General features: G+C 35.0%; 1 protein-coding gene across 3 annotated transcripts in view; it reads right to left on the bottom strand.

Moving 5' to 3' along the window:
* Nucleotides 1–19337, bottom strand: part of LOC118184663 (pantothenate kinase 3-like) — a 218114-nt gene that overhangs the window by 17848 nt on the left and 180929 nt on the right. For all 3 annotated transcript variants that reach the window (XM_085807605.1, XM_085807604.1, XM_085807603.1), the window contains exons 7-9: nucleotides 1099–1222; nucleotides 869–994; nucleotides 708–774 (exon numbers count right to left, since the gene is read on the bottom strand). In XM_085807605.1, coding sequence (XP_085663731.1) covers nucleotides 721–774; nucleotides 869–994; nucleotides 1099–1222 — 304 coding nt within the window. In that variant the 3' untranslated portion in view covers nucleotides 708–720. The remainder of the gene's footprint in view (nucleotides 1–707; nucleotides 775–868; nucleotides 995–1098; nucleotides 1223–19337) is intronic.

Here is a 19337-nt window from a genome sequence, read left to right on the forward strand (position 1 = left end):
TTTCTTTCTTCCATTATGAATGAAAGGAATATTAAAACGATGCGTAAATTAATCACTGGACTCAAAGAAAAGGTAACATTTGGTCAAAACACTACTCAAATTAACTGTTTCTCATTATAAAGACAGGAAAGAAACATACAATCTTTTATAAAGATCAAAAAGATCTTGAATGATCTCCTTTGATGAATACCAACTTGAACAATAAAGTTTCTAAGCAAATTATAATCATAGTTTTGAGTATTGCTTATTAATACTTTTAATTACTGATTATTAATATTCATTTAAAATCAAGTATTTAGTATTCATTAATGAAAGTTTCAAATATGGTGGATTAAAATGTCTGTTAATTATTCACAGAAATGTGAAATGTTTTACAGAAATCAATATGAATACATGCTTAGATAAGCTTTTGACAGGAGGTTAAGGATTTCATTCTACTCAACATATTCTTGTGCAATGATATGCAAGAGTTCAGATGTAATCATATAGTCTAGCATTCCTTCAAATATATTGTTTCACAAAGGTTTCTTAAGAAATGTATTTTTAAAAAAGTTAAATATTACAAAATATACGCTATTATCTTAAAAAATGCTGCTCAGTGTAAATGGAGGTAAATGAAAATAGGTATCTAGTCAATATTTTTTCTTTTTTTCAAGATACAAATCTCTTAAACTTTAATATAGTAACAACACTAAATTAATACATACAAGAAGATTTTATTTAACTACCAGTCTTCATTAGTTCCATTAAGCAACCCACAGCTCCAAAGTAGCCCTATTAAATATATTCAATACAAATTAAGAACACATACAATATGTTAATCATTCTAAATTTGTTTTGCATTCAAAATTATAGAGACTAAACTTACCTCATGCTCTAGAAATAAAGCCTTAAGAGACCCAGAAGACCAAAAGTCCATAGCATATGCTAGAAGTTTCATAGACAAAATATTTACTCGAAGGAAATTGCCTATAAAGACAACCTTGTTTATACCCTGCAACAGGAGAAATACTTCATTCATTATTCCTTGTGGGTAGGGAAAAAAGCATGCATTTTCTCTTTCAATAACATAAAGTTACTGCATAAAAAACCATATACCTCACTAACAGCACACATACGTGCTATGGACCCAATATTATTTGTAATTGTCACTAATGTTGCCCGTGCCAAATCCTCTTTCTTAACTGTTGCTCTTCTAGATTTACTAGTCATGTTACCAAAGCTGAAAAAGAAGGAAAAGTTTAGTAAGGAAATAAAATGCACATTTTTTTTACATCTTAGCTTACCTTCTTAAAAATAACAGGCACTAATAAAATCTAAAACTTTGTCAAAAGCGATTGATTGCTACTACAGTCAAAAGTCGTTAATTCGGACACCCATAATCCGGAATGATCTATAATCCGGACCTCAAAGCTAAAAACATTCTGCGCATGCGCCGTGTTGACACATGCGCATAGGCGCTTACGCGTGCGCGTAAAACCTTTTACGTCTGCGCATATGCGTGTGCGCAAGCGCAGAATACGTTTTCGCGTGCGCGTTTTGTGTTTAACGGACGGTATAAGCTAAAATTATCTAATTATCTATTTCAGTTAATGTTGATGATTGCGTTGTTCCTTAATTTTCGAATTTGATCCGGCTTATTATTTTTTGCAGACTGTAAGAGCAATACTATAAAAGTAAACTTGAACTTTCGATTATGTCAAATAGAATTTCCGATTCTGGAGCTCCCAAAGGATCGTACAAAACGAAAGTATGTTTCGATGTCCAACAAACAAAAAGTGGAATTGCTGAAAAAAATGGATAAGGACATGAAGAATGTGACAGAGAGGTTAGTGAAAACGAAAAAATTTCGATTGACAAGTTAGTCGGTATTCTCGGCACAGCAATTAACGGGACTTGAACAGCGGAACTTTGTAACTGAACAAGAAATTATGTCTGTTTATAGAATTAAAGAGAAAGTATTATCACATAAAACGAAGCAACTTAAACAACTTACATTGAAAGAAATGTTTAATAAAGTAAACAAATAAGTATTAAGCTTTTTTTTGTAAATTTTGATACCCTTTAGATCATAATTGTTCTTTATTTCATAAATTACGGTTTCATATTTTTAATTTTATAATTTCTGCATGCCATCTTACGAGATTTAAACTGATGATCTATAATCCGGAATCGCCGAAGTCCCGATGAGTCCGGATTAACGACTTTTGATTGTATATGATATTACCTTCATTATATATAAAGCATTGTAAATTGCCATGGCAATAATTACATTACAGAAAATCAAGAAAAACACAAGAATGATACATTATTTTTCAAGAATATATACAATAATAAAAAAAGGACATCTCTATGCTTACTGTAATTACCCTGTGAGGTTTACCACTGTGTAAATGCAGTCAAAAGTGAGTAACCTTAAGAACTAGTTAGCGAATAATCGCTTAAGTTCGTGTTACAAGAAACAACAAGATGGAAGGGTAACTAACCCTTTATTATTCCAATAGGTTTTAACAAAACTCCGTCTTGGAGTGTACAATAAAAGCCGACACTCGGGTTTGAACTTAAAAAACTAAGAAATAAACTAAAACTAAGATTAACTAAAGAGATATAGCCGAAGCTATCAAGATTCTAATCGAGGTGGCCCTTTAACTCTATTTGATTAAGAAGCTTATCAAGGGCCTGAGTAAGGCCGAGCGTAATAGCAGCTTTGAGAGAGAGTAGCTAAAAGGCCGACACGCGCAAATCAACGTAACAACTGATGTCAGAAGAAAAAAAAACGCAACAATAGCTTACGAGAGAGTAGCCTAAAAAAAAACGGACGCGTGCGAGCCAGAATATCTGGTATCTCTCTAACTCAGCAAGTAGAACTTCGCAGTTTAAATACCGCTTCTCCTCATTAAGTATTCAGAGTGATTCCAAAACTACGTTCTGGCTGGAAGTAGTAAGTTGAAGTTAAGAATTTGACAGGGAAGGAAATTTAATTTAAAATTTAACTGTTAATAAAATTAACATAATCCTTACAATCCCTTATAATTATTTAAAAAGCTTATATTTTACTTTTAGTATTCGAGAGGTACTTTTCACAGAACCTACATAATATTTACACACACATAGTAGTACAACACCAACATATATACTCTGTCTTATATTATTATTTCATAATTCAAAATAAAAATTTTGTGAAATAGCATGATACCATTCTCCTTTACCTTTATATATTTTAAGCTATCATTAATTTCAAATTTTGAATAACAGTAAGAAATACAAAAATATACTGAATCATTTTTACATAAAATTTTGCATAACATTTCAGGCTTTATTATAATAATTCAGTTCTCTTAATTTAAGATAATGTATTCTTTTCATGTCAGTGAACATGTACATTAAAATTTCCACAATTTAAGATATCTAATGCTGCATTTTAAGATTTATTTTGAAAACAATGCATTGAAAGTCTAATTCCGACTGAACAAAAGTTTTCATTGAAATGTCCTGAAGCATCTATAACAAAATGAAAATTATTCTGCATTAACTTTCTTAAAGTAACATTTTCGCAGAAAGTGCGCTTCAAAAATAAACTGGATAATCAGTAAAAATAAACGAAACTGTTAACATTTTATAGTACATATAACGTTTAAAACGGAATTAAAATCATTCTTCGAATTAACAATAATCGTGAATTAACAATAATTTTTAGTAGTTCCATGACAATCATTAAATGACGGTTTAAATATTCAAAACTCCACATTAGATCTGTAAACTCCTCAGCAAGAATATTCTCATCCTATAATCGTACAGGTAAATTCTGCAGTACCTAATCAGATCTCGTTAAGCGAATAAGTTAATTCTTCTCCCACAAAAGGTCCCCCTCCTCCTTTCTGAACAATGAAAGACAGTTTTGAATATTTAAAATATTTTAATGACATATAAATGAACGTAATTAAAGTTAATGAACATGCCTGACGTATTCGAAATTCAAATTTCGAAATTATTAACAAATTATAATTTTCAGCAATTGAAAACTTAGCATAAATTCCAGTGAAAAAATGATAGTTTAGTTTCTCAAACATAATGCTTCTTAAAAATGGAACGAAAAAATTCACAAAACCACATACAAAAGAAAAAAAAGTTCAGGAAGGCAAAGTGGCACTGTGAGAAAACTATTCAAAAACAATTTACCTTTGCGATTACCATACTTGACAGTCATGACGCAGACTTTACTTTAGTAGGACGATGTAAGGGGATATTCTCGGTGCATATTCTGATGTGTGTGTGTGTGTGTGTGCAAGCGCAAATGCTTCTGAAATATTAAGGATATTTGGGGATACTGAGGGGGAGGTAATCTCTAGAAGCCAAATTGTGCAGTATTTACCAGTTTCAACCTTACAAGAATTCAGTCAGTGTCTGACGAGAATTTTTTCACCCATTTTTCCTATACAAACAAGCAAACTGACGTGGCTATTAGATGTACCAGTAACCTTTGGTTATTCCCTGGCTTTAAGAAGGTAATAATCATCGTGTTTCCATTAATGTAGAAAAAAATGGCAACCTAAATTAAACATTGGTAATTCCTGACGGTACACTTTAGGAAATGCTTCATAGCTACCTGCATATACAGGGTGATTCAAAACACTTGGGAAATTTTTGTTGTATATTTTATACCTCCGAATGTCAGGAGATGCAATGATTAATGTGATTTCCTTTTCTTTATTAGCTTCTGCTCGCCTTTCAGAGCGTTAAATGACGTAATCTATGTTTTGGGCAATCTGCCAACTTTAAGCTCTGAACTTCAGTTATAGAATTGTAGTAATGTTGATCGCTGCTGTATTGTGATTGCTTACTTTTTCATTCTCCTAATAAACGCTGTTATCCTTGTGATGAAGTTATAATTCAATTTATGATATATATAATAGGTTATGGGCCAAGCAAATTAGGAGAAGTCTTTCATAAAGGCGTATAGTAATATTTTGAATCAGTATTTTGGATTAATATTGATGAACAGTGATTACTTCCGTTTTCTTCTTTCATCGTTAACAGCTACGTAATGGCGGCTATGGTTTTAAACCGCGTCTGCATCGAAAAGCTGAATGACCGAAATTACTATACCTACGAATTTAAACTGGAACTCTTGCTGATTAAAAAGGATTTATGGGATGTTATTATTACAGAACCTCCATCTCCAGTAACTGAAAAGTGGATTTCGAAAGACGGAAAAGCTAGAGCAACTATAGGACTTTTATTGGAAGATAACCAATTAGGACATATAAGAAATTGTACGACTGCGAAAGAGGCATGGAATATTCTCAAACAGTACCATGAAAAGTCAGCACTGTCCCGAAAGGTTGGGCTTTTGAAAAAGCTGTGTAACTTGCAGTACAGCAATAAAGAACAAATGAGCGAGCATCTAATGAAAATAGAACCTATTGTGGATCAACTAGTAGAGCTAGGTGAGCAAATTTCAGAACCTTTATTCGTTGCATTTATTTTAAGTAGCTTACCTGAAAATAATGCTACATTAACTACAGCTTTAGAAACACGACCAGAAGCAGATTTAAATGTTGAATTAGTTAAAAATAAATTGTTGGAAGAGTATACTCGTCAAAACGAAAGTAAGGAGCCTGGTACAAGAAGAGAGACCAAAACTTTGAAGTCATATTCTTCTTTAATGCGTAACATTCCAGCTGATAAAAATAAAGTACCTAATTGTTTCTTTTGTAAGAAGTTAGGGCATTTAAAGGCTGACTGCAGGAAATATGCGAAATGGAAGCTTAAGCATAATAAAAAGCAACAAGTCAAGGCAACTTTGAATTCAAGTGACATTAATAAAGCGAAACAAGTTTCTAATCACCATTGTGCGAACCATTACAAGTGCGAATGATTTACATGGTTACTGGTGTATCGATTCTGGAGCCACCATTCATATGTGCAATGATAAAACTCTGTTCCTGAGCGAATAACATTAGCTAACGGATATACAGCGCTTAGTCAGGGAAAAGGTAATTGCTTGGTAAAATATCAGAATAATCAAAATGAGGAAATACAGATTACGATCAAAGATGTGCTTTTTGTTCCATAGCTATCTGGAAATTTATTATCCGAAAAGAAACTGACTGATAATGGATATGAAGTGAACTTTAAAGATGCAGAATGCCATATTGTGAAAATGATAATATAATAGCTTTCGGCTACGTCAGAGGAAGTGTGTATGTTCTTAACGAAAGTGAGCATGCCCTTCATACGAAACAAGTCCATACAAAATGCATTCATGACTGGCATATAAAATTAGGTCATAGAAATCCTGCCGATATTTTAAGGATGTGCAATGAATCTATGGCTGAAGGTATTAATATTGCTTCCTGTTCTACTGTATTGACATGTGAGGATTATATTGCTACCAAAGCATGCAGATTGCAACCATCTCCGAGATTGCAACCATCTCCGAGAAAGTCTACTTCGCGAACCTCTGAGATACTCGATTTAGTGCATACAAATCTTTGTGCACCAATGCAAACTGTAACTCCAGGTGGTGCAAGATATATACTAACAGTAAGTGATGATTATAGTAGATACACTACAGTTTACCTTCTGAAGCATAAAGAAGAAACTAAACAGCGTATCGCACACTTTATCAAACAAGTATTAATACAGTTTGGGAAAGCACCAAAACGACTGAGATCAGATCGAGGAGGGGAATATACAAGCAACGACTTTGAAAAATTGCTGAAAGAAAATGGAATAACACATGAGAAAACTGTTCCCTTTTTCTCCGCAACAGAATAGGGTCGCTGAAAGAAAGAATCGTACATTAATTGAGATGACAAGAGCGATGCTAGAAAGTTCTAATCTTCCTAATAAGTACTGGGGTGAAGGTGTTCTTACAGCAAACTACCTTCAAAACAGGCTGCCAACGAGAGAACTTAATGTTATACCTTATGAAAAATGGTATAAAAGGAAACCATCATTGGCCTACATACAAGCATTCGATACTCCAGCATATGTGCATATACCGAAAAAGAAGAGACAAAAAGCTTGACGACACGTCTGTTAAACGAATCATGGTTGGATATGAAGAAGGAACAAAAGGTTATCGTTTGTTGGATACAAATACAGACAGTATTGTAATTAGTCGGGATGTGACATTTATACCAAAAGATCCCCATCCTAAGGATAAACAAGAGGATACAGAAGATCTAACTATTTTTAAAGACAATTCAGAAAAGGAGTATATCTCTGAAAATACAGAATTGAGGCGATCTCCTAGACAAAACAAAGGTATACGGTATACCGCCTGTGAGATACAATATTAGTTCATTATCAGCACAGTCAGAGGAAGCAGCAGATCCAACATCATATCATGAAGCTTGTTCGGGTGCCAATAAGGAAAAATGGAAACAAGCCATGCAGGAAGAGATTAATGCTTTAAAGACGAATGGCACATGGATTTTGACAAATGCACCGGAAGGGAAAACCATTACAGGCTGCAAATGGGTATACAAGTCCAAAACGAGATTGCGAAGGAAAAGTATTTCGCTATAAAGCTAGACTGGTTGCTCAAGGATACCAGCAGAAATATGGTCATGATATGATGAAGTATTTGCTCCGCTTGCCAATTTGCTTTAGCCAAGCCAACTACTTTGAGAATGCTTCTTACCATAGCAGGAAAAAGAAAAATGGCAGTAAGCCATTATGATATCCAATCAGCATATTTAAATAGAGATTTATCTCATGGTATATACATGAAGCAACCTCCCGGGTTTGAAGAAGGGGATAAAGTTTGTAAACTTGTAAAGAACTTATATGGACTCAAGCAAGGGGCGAATGAATGGAACAGAAAACTTAATGAAATTCTCTTAAGCAAAGGATTTGAACGAAGTGAAAATGACCCTTGTTTATATACAAGGCAGGATAAGAAAGGGTTTGTATACATCACTGTACATGTGGATGATATGGTCATTGCAGCAAGCACAGAGGATTCACTTGAAAAATTTGAAAGCGAAATTGGTGAACATTTCTCAGTGAAAAATTTGGGAAATCTTCATTACTATTTAGGCATGCGTTTGAACGTGACGACGAGAGAATCTTCTACCTAGACCAATCAAGCTACATTTCGAGAAAGCTGAAACAGTATCACATGAACGATTGTAAAATATCTACTTTTCCTATTGATCCAGGATATTATAAGCAAAGGAAAGATGCAAAAGCTTACAGTAAAGTTGAGGAATATAAAAGAACAATAGGATCCTTACTGTACCTAGCAGTCAATACTAGACCAGACATAGCAGCTGCTGTTTCCATCTTAGCCCGAAAAGTGTCAAAACCAACGGAAGCCGATTGGATCGAAGTCAAAAAGCTCTTCAGATATTAAGTTAACCAAAGATATTAAACTGCGTCTGGGAAATATAAACGAGAAGGAAAACAATTCTTTGTTATGTTTTGTGGGTGTAGATTGGGGGAATGACCCTACCGATAGGAAATCCAACTCCGGATATTTCTTTAAATATCAAGGCAGTGTATTTACATGGAAGTGCAGAAAACAACCGTGTGTGACTTTCTCGTCAACCGAAGCAGAATTTATAGCACTTGCCGAGGCAGCAGAGGAGGCAGTTTGGCTCAAAAGACTTTTACAAGATTTCCATGAAACGGACACCAATTGCATTTTTTATGAGGACATCCAAAGTTGTATCAAGATGTTAAACAACGAACGAGACAGTGGAAGAACTAAACATATAGACACTAAATACCATTTTGTTAAGGATCTTGTTAAAAGTAAACATTACCAACTTGGATATCTGCGCACCGATGAAATGACTGCTGACATTTTAACAAAGCCATTAGGACCAAAGAAACTAAAAGCTTTTAGGCAAAACCTTGGAATATGTTAAAAGTGTAATTTTATATTATATGCTGATTTACTGTTTTTATGCATCTTAAGGTAAGTTATTTTGCTTTACTAAAGATTAATCATTGAGGAGGGGTGTTGTATATTTTATACCTCCGAATGTCAGGAGATGCAATGATTAATGTGATTTCCTTTTCTTTATTAGCTTGTGTTCGCCTTTCAGAGCGTTAAATGACGTAATCTATGTTTTGGGCAATCTGCTAACTTTAAGCTCTGAACTTCAGTTATAGAATTGTAGTAATGTTGATCGCTGCTGTATTGTGATTGCTTACTTTTCCATTGTCCTAATAAACGCTGTTATTCCTGTGATGAAGTTATAATTCAATTTATGATATATATAACTATTTTAAGAGGTGACAGAAGACATTTAAACAAGCATTTTTCATTGCGTAGAGTACGGAGTACTTGCGTAGAGTACTTAAACAAAGAAGCAATATGCGTTAGCAAACAAGTTGGAGCGCAGATACCGACGCAGCAGCTTAAAGGTTTTATAATCTGGAACGCATCTTGCTGGAAGGCGTTCCCAGTAAGTCTTTGGACTTCTTTTGCTTTCTCATACGTATGCATGCCATCTGATTCATGAAATAATCAGTTCCTACCAAAATGCACTGTTTTTACACGAACAGTGCAAAAGCAGCACTTACTCTGCTTCACTGGAAAGTACCCTCTATGGCTTCACCGCACTTTGAAGGCATTCATTGACTGATGAAAAGTGCTTGTTTAAGTGCATCCTGTCAATCCTTGGAGTTTGACATAAGGGTTTTGAACCACCCTGTAACGTCAATATTATGTTCACTAAAATACTAAATTAGTCCTAAAGTTTGCTTTTCAAAGTATATTTAAATTAGAAAGGGCAATTTAAGTGCAGCAGTTACCTTTTGTTAAGAACCTTAAAATAATTAGCAAAGTCTGAGGTGAGTACCGATGGCTCCACTCATAACTGTACTTCCTTCAGAACGCATTTTGATTCTTTGAACGAATTTAGCAAATTTTTAGCCCTTTTGACTAATTGCTTCAACCATTCCGTAAAAGATTATTTATCTTTGGAAGCTAGCAGGATTTGTTTTTTCTTTGGTGTACTTTCTTATGGATTATTTATTCTCTTACTTGTTTTTAGAATTATATTTATAGTAATTTGTCTTACTTATTAAACTGTTCTCCATGAAAATATTTTTCTTAACTTTTTGCCATATTGATTAATTTAGGCAAATTTTTCATCAGTAGTTTTTTATTCAGTAATTTATTATTATTTATTATTGAGTGATTTTTTTTCCTCTATTCTCGAAATCTTCAATTTCCCTTTGTCATCAATCTTTTGATTCTCTTTACTTTTGGTTGTTTTTTTATACCTGGGGAAAGAGGACAGCCTTTATTAGCGGCAGCGTAGGGACCCCCGCAAGTTACGAAAGCCCCCAAAACCATACTGCTTTTTTTTTTTTTTTTTTTTTTTTTTTGCTTGCAAACTTTAGACTCGATAGTGAGCATTTTATTCATCTTGCTTTATTTAAACACAGTGCCTAACCGTGGCATAAACAAACTTATGACATTGAATTAAACTATGTAGGTTTCACCTTGTAGGATTCCACGTGTAAGCGGAGGGAAAGCTATAAAAGCTATTATCCATTTTGGAGCATGAATCGTGTGTGTGTGTGATTATGGCAAAGCCTCGAGGGCTATCTGCCTAAGGTGAGGAATGCCTTCGTGGAGGACTTTCCAAGGGAAACTGGCTCGTATACACGTTACACATGGGGAAAACCACGAAAACGCCCATGCAGCCAGCCCGTTCGCGGGATTCGAACCTCGGACCGAACCACCAGTGTTCAGCGACTTTACCGCTCGGCCGCTGGTGGGCCCCCGAAGCATGAATCGTGAAATCCTAAATGCACCTCTGCCGGGAATCAAACCACTGATCTTGCTCATGCTAGTTAGATGTATTAACCATTACATCGCAAGGACAAGCACGGGAAGAAAGCCATAACTTCTTACGAAGCAAATGGACAACAGCACAGATCTTTTTCTCCTTATTCATTCCAAACAACTGTCACTAATAATCTAATATGAAGTATATCATCTTTGACATGGCCTTATATTACGTATTTTGAAAGCTTTAATTTGGATTTAAGTTTTATATAATCATCTATAGCAAGCTCTGACGATAAGCTCTGACGATCATAAGTATCTTCTTAGTCATCAGCTTCTAGAGATGCGTAATTATTTTCTCGCTTGAGTTCCTCAGCTGAGGGATTGGTATTTACACTTCAGTAAGTTTTGTAGGGGTTAATGAAACTCTCATAATCAGTTTTATCTTTATTTCTTCTGGTGAAGATTTAAAAAAAAATTCCAGTTTTTCTCGTGGGATGATATTAAAGGCTTTAACTGCGGTGATACAGGCATCTTAATAACCTTACCCAAATCTACCTTCTTCCCTTGTAGGCCAATATTGCCCGAGTTCCCGGTTAACAGAACATCATAAACTGTTGTGTTTCACCCTTATTACCTACAATAATCTCGTAGACATTTTAGTTATTATGATTTGGGAAGGCCTGTGCTAGCTTCGAAGATTGCAGCTTAACTGAGCAGGCTGTGATAAGTTGGCAAAGAGAAAATAGAAGATTACCATAATTCTCTTACCTATCCTGAACGTAAATTTTAACGTTTTCCCTTTAACTGGGTTATCGGTCTGATCTTGTGCAAGTACGTCGACTGGTGTATTTTCAATTTGAGGTAATTTTAAACACAGTGTTTAAAGTACGAATTCGTGTTCCTGTCGTTACTCCATACTCTTGACAAAGGCATCGAACTTGCAAGCAACCACAACCAAGAAAATGAAGAATTAATGCCCTATTAAAGCTTGCAGCTTGTTGGGTGTACCTTCTTGAAGAGATGTTAATGAAAATAAGTAAGCCCTTCGACTAGCAGTGAAACGTGAGCTTGGGAAAATTCGATTAAAATACAATCAAAACAAAAAGATCAGCCGAGAAATCGAAGCTTTAGTTCGAATTGTGAATTTTTTTTCACTTTTTTATTCATTTAAGGCAGTATGAAATTATTTAGCCCAATTTCTTTCGCACAAGTTCGCAGGTAAAACTCACAGCTATGACTCTTCTCAGTATGAGAATTTGCAGCAATGACTGTGTTGACTGGTTAATAACCGAACTTACTCGCGTATTTCTTTTCTTCAGAGACTTATTCCCTGATATTTTTAGGTTATGATTTAGAAACTGATTTATTCGCACAATTTTGAACCTACTCGCCGAATTCAGGGAACTGAAAGCTTCTACAAGAAAGAACAATTCCTTGAAATTTTGAGATTGATATTCTTTGTACTCATCCTCGAAAGCTGTTCATTCAACTTTTCAAAATCCTTGTCAAAACCAGTCACCCTGTTTTTCAAAAAGATAAAGATACCTACCATAGAGATTCAATCTCCGTGAAGTGTTCGTAAAGATGGAAGCCTACATTTCTTATACTGCACTTAAGTGAATGTCTTTCCTACTTCAAAAAGAGCAAAGTAATTGCAAATGCTGAATTTAATTGCCTTAACTATCTTCCAGCAAGTTATGTGCAGAAATTAATTAAAATAGGTGAAATTTGGGCACTGGAAAAAAACATTACAATCTTTTCCTTCCTTGGACTATTTTATAATTTGTTTCAACAGACTTTTACTGATTATAGAAATTTCGCACTGGAGATAAACTCTACAATCTTTTTCTCCCTTCGATTCTTTTAAAATTTATTTTAAAGACCTCTACTGATTATAGAAGTCTCCAGACTTAAATTATGCGGCTTAATAAGAAATCTTTCTTGTACCCGTAGCATTTGGAATGAACAGCAACGTACAACGTAGAAATATATAAATAAAAAAACGCACTGAAATAATAGTTAATCGTAGTACTAGTATGCCCAATTTATACATGCTTTTCAATTGTCTAAGCTCTACATTTATTCTTTCCCTCAAAATATACTGCGTTATCTTCTCCCCATTATTTTTAAGCGGCAAGAATACAGAAAACGGATGGAGGAAATGCCTCAAATAAATGCAATGAGCCTGGATCGTAACAGTCAACATTTCCCGCAGTACCTGTAGAAACAGAAAAACCCAAGTCGGTATGCTTTTGTCTTTCATCTACTTGCATAACATCGCCTTAAAAGTCAGTTCAGGTGTTCTTCACTTGCTTTGGATTCGGTTCGTCTTGGGCCACCCTGTACCTTATATTTGTCTAATAGACATGTTATTAAGAGGAAATGGCTGGCATTTACGTTACACACGGGAAAAACTACGCAAACTCCATACAGTCAGCCTGTTCAATAATCCGGAGTAAACCCAAGATGGAACTATTAAAGCTTTAGCATCTTGCTAATTTTATTCTCCTATTTTGAAAGAATACCCGCAAATACCTGTAGGTATTTCGAAAAACACTTCATTTATTTAGAAATACTACTTATCAGTTAACCTAATCCCTAAAGAGCAGTACTAATTCTACAAAACTGTGTTTGCAGGTATGATTGATAAATACACGATATGATACATAAATCAAGCAATAAATACTGTAAATTCCCGAATAACCGGGATCGTACTGGCGACGGCATCTCAACACAGAATAAAGGTTAATCCGAAATAGAGGGAAAAGGAATAACTTGTACTATAATCAAGGGAAAAACACTATTAGCAATTTAATTAAATTTGCAAGCGGTTTAATAATTTCTCTAAAAATTATTCTGATCCTCATGATAGGAAGCTATTGTCGAGAGTCCTCTTTCTTCTGGTCTGCTCGCTGTTAAAATCCTTTAATGGCTCAATCCAGATTCAATCATATGAACAGAAGAACCCTAAAATGGAAAAAAGTACCGTCACGCAAATTTTAGGACATCTAATTATTCCATTTTTTCAAAATAATTCTTATTTTTGAACAATGCCTTTGTTTCACTAAAAGAGACATGTCTAATTAGTCCAACAAAAATTTGCTGGTACTCTTTATGTGGCAGTCAAATAAAGAGAGAATTCCTACATTTATTTATTTTTTATTTTTTTATTTTTTTTTTTAACGTCTGAAAATCTACCATTGAAATCGCAGTTTACCTCTTTAAAATGGCTAATAAGTATTTGCAGGTCATTTTTAGTAATATTTTTATTTTTTATTTGTTGAAAAATTATAAAAATATTTTACACAAATTTGAAATTCTAGTTAATTTTTCGGATAATATAATTCAAGAAATACACCACAGAAATAAGTAAATAAACTTATAGGCCAAAATTTAGACCACGTTATTATCATTTAAATATTTAAACTGAGACGCCTTCATAAAGGAGCCCTTCTTTATGCAAGACGACCACTGCTCGAAAAAGCAGAAATCACAGGACAGGAAAAGTGCACCACGACATCGTCATAGACAAAAATGGTATTGGCCCACTGCACTAAAGCAGAAATCACAGGAGATCGCGTACAAACTGAAAATAAATTTCTCGCTTGAAACTGACCGTCGGAACTAATGTCAATCCGGGCGTTTTTCATAATGGGCGCACACCCTTATGTAAGAGCAATTTTCATTTCACTTTCTGATTATTTAATTAAGCAGGGAATGAAATACATCTTTGTCACCTTTACGAAAAATGCTGAATTGCTATAAAGCTTTCTGCAACATTGTGAAAAACCGTGGATTTGTATAAAAGTGGTCATATCTTCATAAAAAAAAAAGTCCGACTGTCAAAACGTAGTTTTCGTCAGATTAGTTTTTCAGGTTGTGCATCCCGGAACAGGAGTAGGGTACTTGAATAAAATAAACCTTATTTTCAACCGACATAACGAACTGCTATACACATAAGGGCTGAAAAGGGTGTGTGAATATACGTATATATATATATATATATATATATATATTACTGAAGGCTACTTTACTTCAATAGAAAGGCTTACCCTTTCTACTTTTGTAACTTGCTCGTATTACATACACATAATTTCTAAAATGACATTATTCAAATGTAACCTGTAAATTTAACGACATGCTATCTAACAACTCTACCATAAAAAGTTCTATACGTTTAAAATCACGCAAATAACTCAATAACATTTTCTAAAAACAATTTTAAGACAGAAAAATTAGAAAATTTTCAAATGTACACTTTAACAATATTAATATTCAGGTTATAGCTATGGTTACTCAAACTAAGGTTAGACTGTTTAGAGCATCACTATTCATGCTTAAGCTCAAAATAATTTTATCCCTATGGGTTAAACACTGAGAATGCAACACCAAGAAGGAGTGGTCACAAAGTGATGAAATTTGGAAAAAAGACAGAGACAGCAAGCAGCAATAAGTTATCTTTATTTCAAAATGATAGTCAGAATACAGAGCGAGAACGGCGTCGGCTCAGTAGGATGTAGGACCACCGCAGACAGCGATGCACGAAGAAACACGTCTAGGCATAGAGTCAATAACAGTGCGGATGGTGTCCTGAGGGATGGCTCTCCATTCCCTTTCAACCATTTGCCACAGTTCGTCTTCTGAACGAGGCAGGGACAGAGTCTGCAAACGGCGTCCAATCACATCCCACACATGTTTGACTGGTGACAGGTCAGGAGAGTACGGTGGCCAGGGAAGCATCTGTTTACCTTGCAGAGCATGTTGTCAGATGCGAGCACTGTGTGGTCAGTCGTTATCCTGCTGAAAATTGCATTAGGCAGCCCCTGAAGGTAGGGGATTGCCACCGACCGCAGTACATTATCCAAGTATCGTTGGGCCGTCTTAATGCCCTGAATACGAACCAAAGGTGACCTGGAATCGTAAGCAATAGAGCCCCAAACCATTATGCCAAGTTGTCGCGCGGTGGGGCGTTCCACAGTTACTGCCGGATTAGCTCTGTCTCCACGTCGACGTCACACACGTATGCGGTGACTGTCACTGGATAAACAGAAGCGTGACTCATCTGAGAACACGACGTTTCGCCATTCTGTCATCCACACCGCTCCAGTCCGGCACCATTCTAAACGTTGGCGTCTATGCTGCGGGGTCAATAGCAGTCTTCTTAACGGACGCCGTGAGTGCAGGCCACGTTCAACCAATCGACTGGAAATGGTTCTGGTCGACACGGAAACATCCAGGGCAAAGAATATGTATTGTTAAGAAGGAAAGCTTCGCATCAGCAGGAGTGGCTTCCTCCGAAGGAAAAGGGACACAATTGCGCATGCGTGAAATATCCGTCGCCAAAAAGCGCCAAAGCTCGAAGCTGATGTCGAAGTTCGAATAGGTTCGACGGTCACGTTTATCAAGAGTTTAAAGCTGTGACTCCATTTTTTCCCTACATATTGACAGATATAAAATCAGACATCAAACTGCGAAATACAAGTTCAACTAGTAAAGCGAAAAAGCACGAAAATTCGAGTTTAAATTATCGCGAAAAGTCAAAGAACGATCCATCTTAATCCGTTTTTCTCAATTTCATGTACACATGGCGGAGGTGGAAAATCTCGGCCAGGTACATCACAAAGGGGAAATTCTCGCCAACAGTTCCGTCGCCAAATCCCTTGGCGAATCGTCCCTCTTCTTTCTAGCGGCGTAGAAGACAACCTGGTTTACATTACGTCTATGGAGCCTTTCCTTCTTTACATAGACTTTCTTTGTCCAGGGTATCTTGCACATGCTGCAGAATCGCGGTACAAGTGACTTGCGGGACCGCCACAGCTTGTCGGCGGATGAGTCGATCCACGCGTGCTGACGTCACTCTGGCTGCACCTGCACCCCTCCTTCTTCCCACATTTCCTTGTTCCAACCATGTTCGCCATAGTCGATGCACCGTGCTCACATCCATGCGGGTGTCAGCTGCAATTTGACGTAAGGACCAAACCACCCTTCTCAGTCCGATCAGCATACCCCTCGTAAAATCATCTATCTGCTGGAAGTGCCTTCGTTGACGGCGGCCAGACATTTTCTCCTATTACACGTATCCTCCGGGACAAAAACCAACTTTCTTCGATAATTCGTCTGGCAGAAATAACGACACGAATATTGCCCATTCTGCACGTTCCTTCCCTTATAGCTTACTTCACGTGCGTCGGAGAGCTGCACATTTCACATCATTCGCATAACTCAGTGACTTGCGTCTACTCTAAAATTTTCATAAATTTCTGACCACTCCTTCTTGGTGTTTGCATTTTCAATGTCTAGCAGTGTATTAAGCAGATTAGAGATACTGATAAATCATCTATATACAGCCTATTTAAACTTTTCAGAGGGGGGAGAAGAACTAATTGAAGTAAAAGAAGAGGTAATAAAATACAAAATAAATTTCTGCTACACTGTATCAAAAAAAGACTTCAATCTTGCCTAGACAAATTTCTAATTTCGGCTAATTTTACCCAAAATGAAATTAATCGGATGCAAACGTGTAAAACCAGATTTAAAATTAAAATAAAAAAAATTATTCAAACCACTTACGCAGGCCATAATATCATTAAGGATCTAGTACTGGACTTTAATAATTATACACGCTCCAGTCTGAATAACAACTCCAACAAATTTACTGCAATGTCAACTTTTTACATCCTGAATTTGATAAAATTAAATTCAATTACATTTTCAAGAATAATCAACGAAAGCACGATTCTTTCATTTCAATATCAGAGGACTTTAAACAACTAGCTCAGTAACCATCATGAACTCGATAATAAAGCAATTTGATATTACCAAGAACCATAATATATCCTTAACCAGAATATATGTCGATAATCACTATAATCACAGGCAATTTGGACATAGTCAATGATCTACAATTAAAGGAACTAATGAAACTCGAAACTAAATTCAGGCCAGTACAAAGGATCAGCAAGAACTATAGCCTCAACAGTACTGAAAATAACCAGAACGAATTTATAATTAAAACATAATATAAATTCAGTCTTCCCAGTAATGCATTATTAGAGTGGAAAGAAGTTTTGATAAAAATTAAGAATAGAATTAATAAACTAAAATTTACAGGAAATTTAAACTGGAGTGCACTTAAGTACAAAATACTGGAAATTAAGAAGAAAATTACTATTACCAAAATAGATAAAGCAAGCAATAATTTCAGTATCGTATAAAAACAATTATACGGCCAAATAATTGAAACTTAATTTCATCAGCATATTACCTACTGAAAAACAAACGAAAAAAAAAAAAAAACTTCCATCATCAATAAACTAAAAGTCCTTTCATTGTAGACTTAAAATTTCGGCTTCATCTAATTGCAACAAATTCTCTAACCTATATGCTCTTCCCAAATTCCATAAAAAACCACATAAATTCACATTTACAGAAAATGATATTAAAAATTATAAAAAAATTATTGACTACTTATTTGTGATCCAAATTTTTTTTAAAAAAAATGTTCTATTATTTTTCGTTCAGCTAGCCAAGATCGCAATTTATGTTGGATTATCAAAAATACTCTTTTATTTCAAAAATTAGAGATTCCGAAATTCAAGAAATTAACTCCTATGATTTTGAATATATATATATACTACTCTTCCTTTGAAGGAAATTTACAATAGTCTACACTATTACTTCTAGATTTATTTCATAAAATACTATTTTAGCAAAAGACAAATGTAAAGATTTCCTCCACTGGTCAGTTTTTCACATCTATATTAAACTTAATAACAGTATTTTAAAACAAATCAAGGGAATCCCTATGGTCACTTACTTCTCTTAAGTCTGTAATTTATGCTTATTTACAAAAGAATATCAATTTCATAAGTCTTTAAACAATACTAATTTAAAACTATTCAACAATACCTAGAGGTACATAGACTTATTTTTACTTTTAATAATTTTGGATCTATTGAGAAACTTCATACATAGTCTTTTTGCTCAACACTAATAAAATAAATAAACTAATAAAAGTCAACAAGAAATAGAATTTTTTGATCAACGGATTATTCAATACAATAAAATTAAACTGTTTGATAAAGGAATACAATTTAAATTTATAAGGTTTATTCTCCCCACATCCTGCATGACTTCGTAGTGTAACGGTACCACACGCGGTGCATATTCGAGAGGCCTCCGGCGATGGCATAGCGGATTTCTTCGATTTCCTGCTTCGAAAAATACTAAATGACTCTATAAGTGACCCCCGAACTAAAAGGTGGTGGACAATAATTCGTCACCACCAGGATGTGGCGATTAGATCCCCTTATCCTCAGTCGTCCTTAAAAAGGTTAATATATAAGATATAACGAAGTAACCACTTGACAAATATTTTCTTCCTCTTTCCAATATGCCTTCGTGGTATAACGCTAGCACACTCGGCGCATATTCGTGAGGTCTAGGTTCCTGTCCCAGCGAGGGTATTGCTCAGTTTCCATGGCTTCAGCTTCTAAAAAACCTAATGAATCTACAAATATACTACTATTAAACCAATTAATTGGCAAACAAAATTATCAAAAAGTTATTAACTATA

The sequence above is a fragment of the Stegodyphus dumicola genome, chromosome X1 (assembly GCF_044657685.1).
Source record: "Stegodyphus dumicola isolate Sdum_Otavi_A_Nest chromosome X1, ASM4465768v1".
In the NCBI taxonomy this organism is placed as follows: Eukaryota; Metazoa; Arthropoda; class Arachnida; order Araneae; family Eresidae; genus Stegodyphus; species Stegodyphus dumicola.